Below are 17046 nucleotides of genomic sequence, written 5' to 3' on the forward strand. Positions count from 1 at the left end.
ACTAGAAGGACCAAACTTTCCATGTTCATGTAAGAATTGCACTCTACATTAATTTCTAGGCATGCATGCATGTGCATGTGCGAGTGGGTGTTTAGTTGTTGAATTGTACATATGAACACGTTAGTTTATCCATATAGCTCCTCCGGTTAGCTGTAAGAGTTTGCAAGTAGTTACTGAGAGGACTCGAGGTAACACAATCACTGTGCGTTGGGAGAGGCCCGAGATTACTGGGAGAGACGACTTCTACTACAACATATTCTACTCTGAGGACAACCAGACCTTCACTCAACACAACAGCAGGCCGTATGTCAAACAAGATGCCCTGGTGGACTACTCAGTGTCTGGTCTGCAGCCACTCACCAGCTACACCATCCGAGTGATCCCTGAGAATGGAGTGAGTGGTCAGGAGGAGGGAGGTCAGAATAGGAGCTGTGAGGTCGTTGCCATGACTGGAGATACAAGTGAGTGGACTCGCATTTTTTGCTGTTAGTATTGTACTTATTATTTGAAGAACAACATTTAAGTAAAATTTCCAATTTCGTAATTAACATTTCTACCTTGCCCTCAAGGATCTAATGCCCCCTCCCTGGTGATCGGTTTTTGCACAGTTGTGGTTTGGATCGAGCCCACAAAGTCGTATGGGAGGGTTCATTCCTCAAGGGTCTGGTTCAGATCTGGTGGTGTCCAAAGGAAGAAAAGAACTTTTCCACGCCATTGGAGATGATACCAGGCTCATCAGTACTGATAACGTCATGGTGCAGGTATATGACTATATACACAGTGTATTTCAGCAATGCAATGCAATGTATATTGTTCAGGTGAGAGCAAAAACATCAGTTGCAGAGGGGAGGTGGAGTGAGCTGGTGCCACTGGGTAAGTTTTGTCAGTGTGTGATTACACCAAGTTCCATGTTACTATACACTTTAAATGCATCGTTCCTTGTACAGGTTGCAAGAATACCGAATGTTCCACTGGCCCTATATGAGTGAATGATGATAAGTATATATAAATGACAGCTTATGTTTAGAACCAAATTAATATTGTATAGATGATGTAGTAGCAAGATCTTAGAGGTGATATTTTTGTAACCTGTTGAGGAAGTAGAATGGTATAATTAGAACTATCTGGACATTTTTCGGGCTAATGGAACAGTTTATAGGAATGTGTAGTGGGTTGGTTCCAGTTTGTATGCATATTCGCTGTGTGTTTTTGTGCATTGATGTTTTCACATTGCATCAACTCATGCACTTTGTTGTGATTACAGATAAGGTACACACTCAGGCTAATCTGACATCTGGCAACCTTATAGACGGTGCCTCTAATCAATTCATGTGCACGATTCAAGGACCTATTGTAGTAACATACTGAATTGACTCATACCTTATGCTTTTGGTGAGCAATAGTCTTGTGAGGAATGCTCCCCAAGTCGTCTAACAACCCCCTGAGTCCAACTGGGTCCTACGTTCAGTTGTAGACATAGACATAGCCTCAATTCCAGGCCGATTAAAATACGTATTTTAAAATCGGCCTTGAATCGAGGCTAATATAGACATACCGGTACCAACACACACACGACAATATGAAAACGTCGTTATGCAAAACTAAATGTAATGATCTTTATCAAAAATGAACATTGTTTCATTATTATTATAATAATTATTCCTTGTTGCCCAGTGAGTGGGCAGATCAAAGCAATCCAGTGCTCTGTATATGGCATGTTGCATCACTACCATAGCAACCATATATTGCACTGCATTACTTTTCCACTAGTTGTGGGAACAAAAACTAAAAATTTACTATGAAATTCAGCAAAACTAACGAATTCACTAAAATTCCGGTTAACCAAAATTCCACTCAAAATACATGTCTTTTATAGGGGAAAATTGACCAATCAGAAGAGTTTAACATCATTGGGCAACAAGTTAGTTATTGCAGGCGCCCTCGTGCAACATGCCATATATTGCGCTGGATGAATAATGCTCTCGGGGCCGCGGACCTCAGGCATTATGTTGCTCCAGTGCAATATATGGCATGTTGCACTCGTGCTGGGCAATAACTAATACTTTATTACTGTACGTATTATGCTAAAAATAATTATTCCGAGTCAGGGCCTACAGTCACAGCCCACAAGCTTATGAAATACCCAACCCCCTGTATCATTATGCAACTGTTGACTATGTATGTATGTGCATGTATAATGTTATTTTGCTAGTTTCTGCCATTTCATTTTGCATGGCCATGAAACTGAGGGTGGGCACAGTTGCACAGTTACCACCACCCAGGGTCGTCGACTACCCTCACTTCAATGTGAGTCAACTAGCACACATGCACTAACTGTATGAATGGACAGTATGTAGTAGTTAAGCTGCATTATTGTACAACAATGTGCTATTATAGTGTTCTGTTCTCATTGGTTGGAAGCTGTACGCATTATTGCTAAAAATTGATTTAGTGCTTTCCTTTTCTTGTCAATGAATGCCTGTTGCTAGTTGTCTCGCATTTATATCCTTAATTCCTTGCAGTCGCAACAGCTACAAGGATCTGAAGGTTTCACGTGATCTGTCACACTTTTTAGAAATCGCTTGGATGAACCCATGCAACATCTCTCGAGTGTTAGATATACTGCTCACCCCATTGCTTGTAAATGCACAACCTGCAGGAACTCCTATGGTGCAATGCATGTGCACCTTTGCTTTCAATACAGGGTATATATTTCCTAGCTGAATACAGCTGAGTTGCATATGTATGTATACCCTTCCCACCATGCACTGTGTAGACCAGTGTCTAGCTTATCTACCATTGGCTTTCTTTGACATAATTATTATAGCTGTATACAGCTGCATGCATGTGTACTCAGTGGGGGTGGTGTGCATGCTGTGTTTGCTTTCATTATAATTGAGGCTTTATTGTTTGTGCATGAGCATTAATGTCATGTTGTGTTGTCCTGAGGCAATGTTTGTGCACGTTTATAGTTTAGGAACTCTAGCAAATGGTGGATGTTGCCTTTGTTCATTCGTCAATCTGTTCACTGTGTGCAGTGCTTAGTGATAACATGGAGTGATTATTGATGCCAGTATTAATTATTTTTGTTCAATAGTAATATGCCTTATTATTGAAGTCATAATCACACCCTCCTCATGCAGGACAGATAGTTCTCAAGACATGGTAAACCAAACGGGACTTTCCTGATTCGACCCAAGAGTAATGTGGAGGAGTCCTCAACCACGCCTTGTCACACACCATTGATATTGTAAATTAAAGGGAAGAGCAGTGCATGCATTGCTGTAATGACTGTCCATAGAGAGAGGCCATTAGCTACAAACATGTTATTGTACTGTATCTGTACATTGTCAACAGAGCCCAGTTATATGCTGTATTTTCTTGAATCTAACCACTTGATGCCATTTTTGCTTGTTTTTGTACATGGTTTGCAGAAATAGTTTTTGGTCACTGTTTGCATTACATCTCTCTTGTTACCGAGATGGAGGCCGGTTCAAAAGGATCCCCGTGTACAGAGACCCTGCTGCGGGGTATGGATTTACATCACCATTCGATTGACTCTCTGCTCAGTTTAGTTCTGTACTATGCCAACAAACACGATGGAAAAACACAACCCTGAACTGGAGACAATGCTTAGATACCCTGCATTCCATGTGGACAGGGGCCGTTAGTAACTGAACTAGCAGCTGTACAGTATTGTATATGTATAGTGTATAGGATTCTTTTTCTGTGTATGTTCTGAAACAAGTATTTATGTGGATACATGCACACTTTTGATGCGCAATCACACTTTCACTTCCTGTTGTCATCATCGATCATTTTTCTGTGTATGTGGGTGCATGTACACTTTTGATGTGTGGGACCACAGATTGAATAGGTGGGACATTGACAATTCAGACTAACTTCCTGTTGTCATCACTATTAAAGTCAGTTGATTTGGAGCATTATGCATGCATGAAGACAGCATGAAGAAGTTACAAGGTGACTGTATCTATTGGCTGGTCCTTTTAACTGGAGCTACTCAGCTCCTACTAGTGTGTGGAGAGGGTATGTTAACTTACCACTGCCAGCTATTGCTAAATGTACATATATGCATACAGGAGTGTACTTATCTCTGGGATCAACCATCATCACCACTAACAACACTGAGATCCTCATCACTGATATTGGAGATGATGTTGGAGATGGTCGTCCCTCTCTCGTCTGTCACACTGACCTCGTGGTTTGTTGTAGACCCAGTGAGACAATGGCAGGAGGAATTGGACATTGGTACTATCCAGATGGGGATCGTGTTCCTGGTGGATCTACCTCATCATTTCGACCGTTTGTATCAGCAAGAAATATTCAATTCATTAAACTGACTCGTGAGGAAAGGTTCTCTTTCTTTAACAAGCCCGCTACCCTGGGTCCAACTGGTTCCTACTGCTGTATTGTACCAACTAATGGAGGAGAGATGACCTTCTGTGCTAACCTACGTGAGTGGTTTGACAATATTCACTACAATCCATAATCTCTTTAAATTTCCAGTTGTGTGTCTGTCTCTCCCTCCCCTGAACAATGGAATAGTCTCATACAGCAGCTCAACACTGGGTCTGAACACTGTGGCCACATACACCTGTGACACTGGCTATACTCTAGTGGGAAACAATGCCACAACTTGTGGAATGGATGGGAACTGGAGTAAATCAGCTCCAAACTGTCAATGTGGGTGAAACTAATTTGCATGCTAATCAGGACCGTAGGGGTAGGAGCGTCTGCATGGGGAGGCTCCAGCCTTGCTCCAAACTTTTACTAGGCTTTAGTCATCTGAACCTGACAAGACAACTGGTTAGATTTTGTTAGCGCTTTATAGCTAGCTAGCTAGTTATCTGTTATTGTCTACTTACACTCTTCTCAGCCACAGGCTTGGCTAAAAAGCACATGCATGCATAGCCTAGATTCCAGCCGCGAAGAAAAAGGCGGCCTGGTATACCTGTATCCGCATGCGCGTACATTACCCCAAAAAGAGGGTAATCCGTGTATTTGTGGATACTGTCAGTAAAATAAACCGTATACTATTTGTATTCTGAAGTTACAGTCCATTACGTAGAACTTATTTAGAAGTATTGTACAAAGATGACTGAGTTCTTACGCCCTTTATTGTATCAAGCCAAGTCTCTACTCAACGACACCCTACACTGTAAGGCTACAGATGTTATAGGAAAGGCATGATGTGTTCCTGTGGGTCCCCTGATGAAGCTGTGGTAATATGGACCAGGCAAGCTTGCCTTTATGTTCGACAAGAAGTCATTGCTGAAGATAAAGAAGCTACTGATCACTCCTGAAAGCTTTTAATACGCTTTAACTCGACACTCAGGAAGTTATTCACTAAAGATCTACTGATGTATTAAAGAGTCCACCACTCTTCCTAGCTGGCATCTCTAGCTGTCTGGGAGGCTTTCTTGAACTGTCTCTTTGATAAACAGAGTTAGAAGAAGCAACACTGCTGCAGTATAATTATTCTACTTTGATTAGTGTCTCTGAAAGCTGCCATTGTGGTCATATTGTCATACATATTGTAACTTTGTCCAGTTTTTTACAATTTGTATGATGAAATTGCTGTCAATTATTTCGTGCATGCGCCTACAAGGTATACCAGACCGCTTTTTTCTTCGCGGCTGGAATCGAGGCTAATGCATGCAAAGCAAGAATTTGGCTACATCTTATTTTGATGCGTAATGAAAGGTGGGTGCTGATGTCTCGGTGGAGATGCCATAACATAAAGCTACTAATAGCTTAATTTTATACACATGATGAACATTTTTTAATTTGCATGCTGCATGCAAACTCAAGAGTGGGTGATGATCGACCATGATTGTTGTTAAAAACGATCGATGCCAAAGTTCAAATCTAAAACTAATGGCTGCCATCAGCAGAGCCTTGCAGCTCTCTTTCACTCTTGCAGCTACTGCCCTTTGCAGCTCACTTGGAAGTTTGGAGCAAATAGTAAATTGCAAAAAACCACTTGAGATAAGTGTAACAGTTTACACAAGTAAACCACAATACTATAGAACAAGGGACAAAGTATAAATTTTGGAACAGAAGATTCAGATCTTTATGTGGATATTATAGTATATACCTTAGTACAGTTTTCAGCATAAACTACTATAGTTGGGTAACCATGAAAAACTAATCCTTATCAAGAGGAGTTAAGTGGCGTACTATGTCATTGTGGCAGAGAATTGGAGACTGGTTCAGCAGCAGGCTGTTTCTCAGTCAACAAAAAATAGATATAGACGAACAGGCAGTTATGTCGTAATCAAGCTACTCCTACAGCCCAAACTTAGTACTTATAGATAGAGATTTGGCCAAGTTGTGGTTTAGCTGTAAACTGTTACACAGTGGTTTTTTGCATTTTACAGTAATACTATTTGCCAAAACTTCACGTGAGCTTACGTGAGCTACAACAAATAGCGTGAAAAACTACAACAACAAAACATAAAGATCTGGTCTATTCCAAAATTTAAAGTTGGTCCCTTAGAGGGCTCTATAGTATTGTGGTTTACTTTGTAAACTGTTACACTTATCTCAAGTGGGTTTTTGCAATTTACTATTTGCTCCAAACTTCCAAGTGAGCTGCAAAGGGCAGTACCAATAGCTAGCGTTCTAGTGCAGAGCTAACTACTAAGTAGAGTAGCAACACTTGGTAAACAAGTTTGGCTACGTGCTCTTCCGAAAAGGCTGCAATGGCATTCCAAGTAAGCAAAACTAGGCATAACTCTAGAACGAAGCATTATTTTGCAAATCCACGATCTAAAATCCAAGAAAACATGACTAGAAGCCTATAGAAACTCTTACTTGCACTTCATTGATCCTTGAGCAGCTGTAGCAGTCCACACACACACACACACACACACACACACACACACACACACACACACACACACACACACACACACACACACACACACACACACACACACACACACACACACACACACACACACACACACACACACACATTAGCTATCTTATAAACAAAAACAAAAACAAAAACAAAAAACAAAACAAAAAAAAGTTTGTACAAAATGCCGAGTGACCAAAATACCCAAAAAAAATTTTTTTGTGGTCCAAAAGTGTGGGCATAGTTTATGACTTCTCTCAACCAGCTACCAATACAACACAATATAACCACAAACATGCGTACCGAGGCATAATAATTGCTACCTCCCCACTAATGAACAACCTCTCTACATAAAAGGAATAAATAATCAAGGAGGGGGCTATAAATATGATGCTATAGTGTGTTTTATAGGTTTTATAACAAAATCAGTCTTTGGCAGCAATCAAACAGATGATGATGACGTAAAGTACAAGGCATTTTTGTGTGTGTGGTCTAGTTACTTAAATTGCATCTCAGAGAACACTCAGTCAATTTTTTCCAGGGTTGGTGGATCCCCTTAATTTGACTACTTTATCCTCCCCATATTTAAAACCTTCCTACGGCCCTGGGTTTTTATTAAAGGCATAAGAGCCATAACAGTATCCACTCTCCCCACTCACAATCTCCACAGTACCAGGATTTACGCCAACCATTACTACACCAAATATTACTCCTCTGCCTGCCATTTGCCCCGACTTGAAAGAACCGAACAATACAAACATTGCTTACGGTAATATTACCTTGGATCCCATGGGTACACGAACCGTGAGCACTGTGGCCACTTACAGCTGTGACACTGGCTACACTGTCAATGGAACTGCTACCAGGACTTGTGGGAGTGATGGAATGTGGAGTGGGTCAGATTCAACTTGTGAAGGTTGATATGTACATTATAAAATCATGTCACTGTGTTTACCAATAAAAATAATTTTCCTACAGCTATTGAGTGTCCTCCTCTACAGGCCATTACCAATGGCATGATCTCCTACTCACCTGATGTCACCCCTGACAATGACCTGGGAACTAATGCAACTTACACTTGTGAGGCTGGGTTCTATCTTGAGGGTAATGAGGTACGAGTGTGTATGGATGATGATGGAATGGACGCCATTGGAGTGTGGAGTGGACTGGAGCCAAGCTGTGTCTGTAAGTTATAACTGAGGGAGAGTGGTTAGCAATTGAATTGGATGTTTTACAAAAGAGTAGATTATCTTGTATACTAAAAAACTGTTATACGGAACTGATTATTCCGATGCAGCAAAACAGTGTCCTCCTCTACTGCCCATTACTGATGGATTCATCACCTACGCTACTGACACCACACCTAAATATGATTTCGGCACTGTGGCCACCTATGCCTGTGACGCTGGGTTTGTTCTGGACTTTTCCCTGGGTGGATCTGTGACTAGAACTTGTGTGGATGATATAGACAATGATGCAGAGGGAGGGTTCAATGGACAGGCTCCGAGATGTATCCGTAAGTAAAATATTGTTTGCGCTCTGCTTTATATTAAACTGATTATTCCCATGCAGCAAAAAAGTGTTCTCCTCTACTGCCCATTACTGATGGATTCATCACCTACGCTACCGACACCACACCTAAATATGATTTCGGCACTGTGGCCACCTATACCTGTGACGCTGGGTTTGTTCTGGACTTTTCCCTGGGTGGATCTGTGACTAGAACTTGTGTGGATGATATAGACAATGATGCAGAGGGAGTGTTCAATGGACAGGCTCCGAGATGTATCCGTAAGTAAAATACTGTTTGGGCTCTCTGCTTTATATTAAACTGATTATTCCCATGCAGCAAAGCAGTGTTCTCCTCTACCGCCCATTACTGATGGATTCATCACCTACGCTACCGATACCACACCTATATATGATTTTGGCACTGTGGCCACGTATACCTGTGAGGCTGGGTTTGTTCTGGACTTTTCCCTGGGTGGATCTGTGACTAGAACTTGTGTGGATGATATAGACAATGATGCAGAGGGAGGGTTCAATGGACAGGCTCCGAGATGTATCCGTAAGTAAAATATTGTTTGCGCTCTGCTTTATATTAAACTGATTATTCCCATGCAGCAAAAAAGTGTTCTCCTCTACTGCCCATTACTGATGGATTCATCACCTACGCTACCGATACCACACCTAAATATGATTTCGGCACTGTGGCCACCTATACCTGTGACACTGGGTTTGTTCTGGACTTTTCCCTGGGTGGATCTGTGACTAGAACTTGTGTGGATGATATAGACAATGATGCAGAGGGAGTGTTCAATGGACAGGCTCCGAGATGTATCCGTAAGTAAAATACTGTTTGGGCTCTCTGCTTTATATTAAACTGATTATTCCCATGCAGCAAAGCAGTGTTCTCCTCTACCGCCCATTACTGATGGATTCATCACCTACGCTACCGACACCACACCTAAATATGATTTCGGCACTGTGGCCACCTATACCTGTGACGCTGGGTTTGTTCTGGACTTTTCCTTGGGTGGATCTGTGACTAGAACTTGTGTGGATGATATAGACAATGATGCAGAGGGAGTGTTCAATGGACAGGCTCCGAGATGTATCCGTAAGTAAAATACTGTTTGGGCTCTCTGCTTTATATTAAACTGATTATTCCCATGCAGCAAAGCAGTGTTCTCCTCTACCGCCCATTACTGATGGATTCATCACCTACGCTACCGATACCACACCTATATATGATTTCGGCACTGTGGCCACCTATACCTGTGACGCTGGGTTTGTTCTGGAATTTTCCCTGGGTGGATCTGTGACTAGAACTTGTGTGGATGATATAGACAATGATGCAGAGGGAGTGTTCAATGGACAGGCTCCGAGATGTATCCGTAAGTAAAATACTGTTTGGGCTCTCTGCTTTATATTAAACTGATTATTCCGATGCAGCAAAACAGTGTCCTCCTCTACCGCCCATTACTGATGGATTCATCACCTATGCTACCGACACCACACCTAAATATGATTTCGGCACTGTGGCCACCTATACCTGTGACGCTGGGTTTGTTCTGGAATTTTCCCTGGGTGGATCTGTGACTAGAACTTGTGTGGATGATATAGACAATGATGCAGAGGGAGTGTTCAATGGACAGGCTCCGAGATGTATCCGTAAGTAAAATATTGTTTGCTTTATATTAAACTGATTATTCCCGTGCAGCAAAACAGTGTTCTCCTCTACCGCCCATTACTGATGGATTCATCACCTACGCTACCGACACCACACCTATATATGATTTCGGCACTGTGGCCACCTATACCTGTGATGTTGGGTTTATTCTGGACTTTTCCCTGGGTGGATCTGTGACTAGAACTTGTGTGGATGATATAGACAATGACGCAGAGGGAGTGTTCAATGGACAGGCTCCTATATGTATCCGTAAGTAAGGGCTCTCTGTTTATATTAAACTGATTATTCCCGTGCAGCAAAGCAGTGTTCTCGTCTACCGGCCATTACTAATGGATTCATCATCTATGCTCCCGACAACACACCTAACTATAATCTGGGCACTATGGCTACCTATACCTGTAATGTTGGGTTTGTTCTGGACCTCTCCCTAGAGGGATCTGCTGAGATGAGAACTTGTGTGGATGGACTGGACGCTATTGGAGTGTTTGATAGATTGGCTCCAAAATGTGTCCGTAGGTCTCTTTTGATCTCCATAGTTTCCATAAATATATTGACATGCAAATTTCAGTATTACGTCCTGACCTGTTAATAATAACCACATGCAGGTATCGTTTGCCAACCTCTTTTCCCTTACCCCTATGGTGTGATAACCTATCATCACGAAACTCCACCTTACTCATACGGAACACGAGCACAGTATGTCGTCTCATGCCCTCCCGAACTGCAGAGAAGGGGAGGAGATGATGAGAGGACTTGTAGCACTAATGGAAATAGTGCAGTGGGGGTTTGGTCTGGAGCTGCTCCCATCTGTGCAGGTTTGCAGTGTAAACGTTGTGTGTACAACGTTGTAACATGTTCTCTTGTATATTTAGCTCGGGGAATTATCCTGTCATTTCAAGGAATAACCTATAACACTACGAACAATAGTAAAATTGCACTCACCAGGATTGAGACTACAAATGACACATCCTTGATTTGTCACACTGACTCAACCACTTGCTGTAGAGGTAGGGACAAGAAGCCATCTTCAAGTATGGGTACTGGAGAGTGGCTGTTTCCTAATGGAACAAGTGTTGTCCGGAAGAGAGTCACTGATGATGGGTTCTATTATACAAGGTTTCATCAAGCTCTCAGACTGTATCGTCAAGGTGATATTCAGACTCCACTGGGAACCTACTGCTGTAGAATACCTGACAGTGGTGGAGTGTTGAGGACATTCTGTGCTAACATTGTTGGTGAGTGGTGTATATATGTACTATAATTAAATATAGCGCAACATTTTCGAAGGGCTTACTTTTCGCTGTTCCTTTAGCAATCCTCCAAGAAAATTAGGTCCACGAAATGCTGCTAACGGAAGACACAACGTCATTTGACTAAATAGCGCGAAAATTATTCAATGAAATGCTTTTGGAGTGCATTCCACATTCCACGAAATTTAAGCATTTCGAATTTGTGTGCTCTACTATTCATAATTGTTAATACTGCAGACAACACCATTCGATGTCCCTCTGACTCAGTGATGGCTCCCACTAATGGGATGGTCTCATACTCTAGTCCAGAGGAAGGTGGGGGTTACGTTTTTGGAACTGTGGCCACTTTCTCCTGCTCACCTGGTTTTGGCCTCAGTACTCTTGAGACTAGAACATGTGCAGGAGAAAATGATGTTGAAATAGGAACCTTCAGTGGCTCAAGTCCAACATGTTATGGTGAAATAGTCATAATACGAAGAGAGTTTATTTTTGTATATATTATTTCTTAGTGATCACTTGCTCTGCTACTCCTAATATTGTCAATGGAACGATTGGCTACTCACGTCTTGGTACAACTGATGTGTTCAATTACGGAACAACAGCTATTTATCAGTGTAACCATGGATATAAGTTAATAGGTGAAGACAGTGAGAGGACTTGTACTGGTGATGTTAGCCCTAGAGGTCGGTGGGATGGTACTGCTCCTCAATGTCTACGTATGTTCTATTACTGGAACTCGCTCGTATCACATGATTATGTACACACACAGCTGTGGACTGTAGGACTCCTCCGTTTATTATCAATGGGTCTCGTGGGGATACCAACAACCACAACATTCACAGGGACAGTGACCTACAGCTGTAATGATGGCTATGCACTCTTTGGGATTGCTACAAGTACTTGTCAGGCAAATACAACCTGGAGCAGTCCACCAGAATGCAGAGGTATATATTTGTCCATGCAGTGTTTACATTTGCATGTATATACCATGCATAATTACACTGTATTTACTTGATTAAACGCCCGGGCGTTTATTTCATATCGAAGTCTGTAAAGGGGGCGCTTAAACGAGATGGGCGCTTATTCGAAATGGGCGTTTATAGTTATGTCTACTTCAAACTCTTGCACAGCAGCAGTTATTATTATGCTCTTTCATGTTTGGCTGCTGCCACAGCTCTCAGCTTAAATCCTAAGTCATAGGAGTGGTGTTTCTACCTCTGTGTTGGTATTTCTCTCTCTATGCCATAAAAAGATCTATTATTCTTATCTATTATACTATTATTCCCTGCCAAACTGGTTCCACGTGCTAATTCAGCTCCACCCACAGTGCCACGCCCATACATGGGCGATTATTTAAGGTGGGCATTTATTGACAAAGACAGAGCTTTTACCATGGGCGTTTAAACGAGATGGGCGTTTAATCAAGTAAATATGGTACTGCACTAATGCAGTATAGCTGCACCATAGATTAAAGAGCTACATGGATTGGAAACGGATCACGTGTTCCCATAAGCTACATATAAAATACATGCATACACTGAGCTAAGATACAGCCGTGTTTTGCTCCCTACCCCCAGGAAAACTACTTCTATGGCTGTTTTTTGGAAAATTCAGACCTTTCCAAGTCTCCCTACAACTTCAATTTAATGTCCCTTTATACCAGAACATTTTCTGGGATTGCTATATAGGAAGTAGCTAGCTAGAGGTATACAGAAACATTGCTTTCACTACTTCAGGATGTTTCATTCTGTACCAATAACACCTATATACAGCTAGATAACCTAAATAAGTAGTGTACTGTGTGTCATATAGCCTCAAGTATCAAACATAAGTAGAAGTTCAGCAGCGGGATTCTCACACTGACAGTAATACAATCATTAATTTTGTCTCTTTTTTGTGTTTTTGGCCATTTTTTTCCATGTACAGTAGGCGGCCTCGATTAAATCTCAGGCGAAACACGGATAGTTTTCGAGCTGCTAAGTGTTTCCTATCCATTTCTCTCTTTTATCTATGGCTGCACTGAGTAATAAAACATATAGCAGCTGTTGACTGCGTGTGAGCCCATGCACAAATTATGTTTAATGATATTCAGTTTCAGACCAGAATCATATAATATTATAATATTAATCATTACAGCAGCTGTAAATGCAATGGTCTGTACTAATCTGATGGATCTAGTCAATGAAGATGTTGCTTACAATATGGACGACAGACCAGTAGATACTGTGGCCACCTACACCTGTAACCATGGCTACACTCTCAATGGAGGCACCACCAGGACTTGTAGGAGTGATGGAATTTGGAATGGGTCAGATCCAACGTGTGAAGGTTGGTGGTTTTAGTTGTAATACCGTAGGCGTGCGTTATTAAATGGCCGCGCCTATAATCCCACAAGGATATAAGCATTTATAACTGAAGAGCACCTTAGGAGACAGGAGCTGCACCTATGCTTAACAGTGAGTGCAGCTTATCAACAAATAGCGCCTAATAACGTTTTCCTATGGTATGCACAGTACGTTACAATCATACTACTGTGTTGAGCAATGGTATTAACAAGTCATTTCTCTTACAGTTCTTATGTGTCCTCCTCTACCAACCATTACCAATGGCATGATCTCCTACTCTCCTGATGTCACCCCTGACTATGACCTGGGAACTGAGGCAACCTACACTTGTGAGACTGGGTTCCATCTTGAGGGTAATGAGGTACGAGTGTGTATGGATGATGATGGAATGAACGCCATTGGAGTGTGGAGTGATCAGGAGCCAAGCTGTGTCTGTAAGTTATCAGCTTGTACTGACGTAAAAAGCAATATTTCCCTAAGTAACCAGTGGCGTTTCTAGGCATGTCAGTAGGAGGGTTCTCAGGTCGCGCAATAGCGCGAAAAATGTTGGGCCCCGCCCACTCACTAGAAGCCACACCCACATTTTACTGTGTGGAGTGGTCAGGAGCCAAACTGTGTCTGTATTAAGGTTACGGTCAACCGTTTGCTCATTAATTATTCATGAGCTAGATCTAGTGATCTTTTCCAGCTAGAATGAGCTGGAAGTCCAGTTGAAACGCAGTAGTCATTTCATAGCTCGAATAGACATTTTTACTATAAAGCTTAGGTACAGTCTACTGTAGCTTCACTATATGCAGGGCGGGTCGAAGAGATATTTCGAAAAAAGGCTACTGAAAGCTCACAAGAGGCTGTTTTCCTTGGCTCTGGCCGCCATTTTAAGTGGAGTTAGTCTACATATTATTATTTTGTGAGAGTTTGTTGGCCTGGAAAGAAAAAAACGCTTCGACCTGCCCTCCAGAATGGTAAGAAGCATCATATAAGACCAAGAACACAGAGCTAGAAGTGTTTTTGGAAGTTTAAAATGACTACTAGTTTTGTGTTGTTTCTAGTAACTTGATGATCGCTCAGAGCTTCCACTGGAAGATGTTTTGAAGATTGATAGAGTAAGTAACCTATCTTCGCCAGACACCTATAATCGGCGGCTATTGCACGAAGCACAAGACAATTTTGCACAAAACTAACTACATAGATACAGATGGGTAAGAAAGTAACAGCTCCCCAAAATTTGGAAAGAATAACTTGCTTGCGGACGGAATGGTGGTCATGAGAAATGAGCTGCCGAATGTATCGATAATCGTCAGTGAGACATTTATCTCCGTCTTTGCACGCTTACCAAGCACTGAAACTACCAACACTAAACAACTTTCTTGGCACAAATCTAACTAGTGAGCACTACTTGCAGGCAAAGCAGCGTTAGCTGCAGATCGAGCCCCACCCAGCTAGGCATGACGAATATTTTGCAAAAAATAGTGCTGATTCAGCAATAATTGTGCACATTCAGCAATAATTGTGGCAAATTAAACTGGGATTAGCCTCGATTTCAGGCCGCCCTGAAGATATGTGCACAATTATTGCTGAATCAGCACTATTTTTTGCAAAATTTTCGTCATGCCTAGCTGGGTGGGGCTCGATCTGCAGCTAACGCTGCTTTGCCTGCAAGTAGTGCTCACTAGTTAGAGTTGTGCCAAGAAGTATTGTTTAGTGCTGGTAGTTTCAGTGCTTGGTAAGCGTGCAAAGACGGAGATAAATGTCTCACTGACGATTATCGATACATTCGGCAGCTCATTTCTCATGACCACCATTCCCTCCGCAAGCAAGTTATTCTTTCTAAATTTTGGGGAGCTGTTACTTTCTTACCCATCTGTAGATCCATGTAGTTAGTTTTGTGCAAAATTGTCTTGTGCTTCGTGCAATAGCCGCCGATTATAGGTGTCTGGCGAAGATAGGTTACTTACTCTACTTGTCATACAGATTGATACACCGATATATTTATCATGTATGTGCTTCAAACTTCTCTTATGGCATTTATAGTTTCACAAAAATCATTATAAGAAAATCATGAATATTCATGAGCAAACTGTTTACCGTAACCTTAAGATATCAGCCTAAGCAATTGCATTGTGTGTTTGGGAATTTCCACTACAATTATGTATATATATAATTTATAGCTATATAATACTGTCCCTATCTCCCTGATCATGGAGCAAAAGTAAAATGCCAGTCAAGTGATTCATGAGCTGTTTGTCATTTCCCCAGCCCTCCCCCCTCCTGTACGCTCAGTGTTGTTCCAACTCAGACTCACCAACATCAACAACTGTCCTGACTGGGTCGTGAGTTCAATGCTGATTATAATTAACATTACCCAAAGCAAATAGGAAATTTATATTGCTCTCTTTACACATGCAGGACCAGGATGGGAGGATAGAAGCTGTAATGAGTGTGTTTGCTGCCGAGGTGGAGAGTCACTGTGGGTGTGGTTTCTCAAGCATGGTCATGACTGCCCCTCTCTTCCGCTGCTTCCCTGGGTCGGACAGAGCTGTCACATTCCGAGCCACTCTAACCGATTCCAGGCTCCTCACTCCCATACAGGACTGGATAAAAGTGACCAATGATTCATTCCCATTCAGAATGTACTGATTGAGGTGGATAAGTCTTGTCAGGTGCAGATATCGAGCCTTGCAGACACAGAGTGCAGCAACCAGCCTGTAGCTGCAGGGAGCAGTAACCTAGCCGCTGTGGTTGGTGGAGTGGTGGGAGGAGTTGTCATTGTCCTTATCATTGTGGTTGGCATTACGATTGTTGTCATAGTGATTGCTGTATACTGGTGTTCAAGAACAGGAGAGAGAAGCTGACCGCCAACAAAACATCAAAGTGAGTATCAATAATTTAATTTTTGTGTATACTGTCAAAAAATTCAATACAATTTTTACTATCTTGCATTTCCAGCCATGACCTACCACCAGTGTCGCTAAAGGGTGTGGTCAGTACTGGTGAGATACAACCATGCGAGATGATTGAAATGGGTCACGAATACGAGGAAGTGTCCAAGTTCCAACGAGTCGTCGGTGGAGAGTATGAGATCATTGGAACATGTACACCCTCACAGACAACTGGCTCCGAAAGCAAGACTCCTATAAAAATTGAGCCATCATCACCCACTCCACAACCCTCACAAGCGACTAAGGCTGCCGGAAATAATATTAAGTTTACAGAGTGCGTTGCTTACAGTACGACCACCCACAGTCGTCCCCCACAGCCCACAAGCTTATGAACACTGAAATGCCCCCCTTGATGCTGACTGCTATATACATATTATAATTATATATGTATCTGTACATTTATTTGCAAATTGTGTGCATATATTTGTGAAAACTC

At 42.0% G+C, this 17046-nt stretch overlaps 2 protein-coding genes across 2 annotated transcripts; both read left to right on the forward strand.

Moving 5' to 3' along the window:
* Positions 1-3965: 3965 nt before the first annotated feature.
* LOC135335194 (sushi, von Willebrand factor type A, EGF and pentraxin domain-containing protein 1-like) lies at positions 3966-12190 on the forward strand. Its single transcript, XM_064530613.1, has 19 exons — positions 3966-4047; positions 4101-4475; positions 4528-4704; positions 7554-7799; positions 7862-8068; positions 8181-8399; positions 8456-8674; positions 8733-8951; positions 9008-9226; positions 9285-9503; positions 9562-9780; positions 9839-10057; positions 10107-10325; positions 10373-10588; positions 10682-10891; positions 10949-11311; positions 11564-11782; positions 11836-12021; positions 12096-12190. The coding sequence occupies exons 1-19, from the start codon at positions 3966-3968 to the stop codon at positions 12188-12190; spliced, it is 4128 nt and encodes a 1375-aa protein (XP_064386683.1).
* A 1286-nt stretch (positions 12191-13476) lies between these two features.
* LOC135335195 (E-selectin-like) lies at positions 13477-17046 on the forward strand. Its single transcript, XM_064530614.1, has 5 exons — positions 13477-13654; positions 13899-14105; positions 15928-16001; positions 16078-16542; positions 16618-17046. The coding sequence occupies exons 1-4, from the start codon at positions 13477-13479 to the stop codon at positions 16306-16308; spliced, it is 690 nt and encodes a 229-aa protein (XP_064386684.1). The 3' UTR covers positions 16309-16542; positions 16618-17046.

The sequence above is a fragment of the Halichondria panicea genome, chromosome 4, assembly GCF_963675165.1.
Source record: "Halichondria panicea chromosome 4, odHalPani1.1, whole genome shotgun sequence".
In the NCBI taxonomy this organism is placed as follows: Eukaryota; Metazoa; Porifera; class Demospongiae; order Suberitida; family Halichondriidae; genus Halichondria; species Halichondria panicea.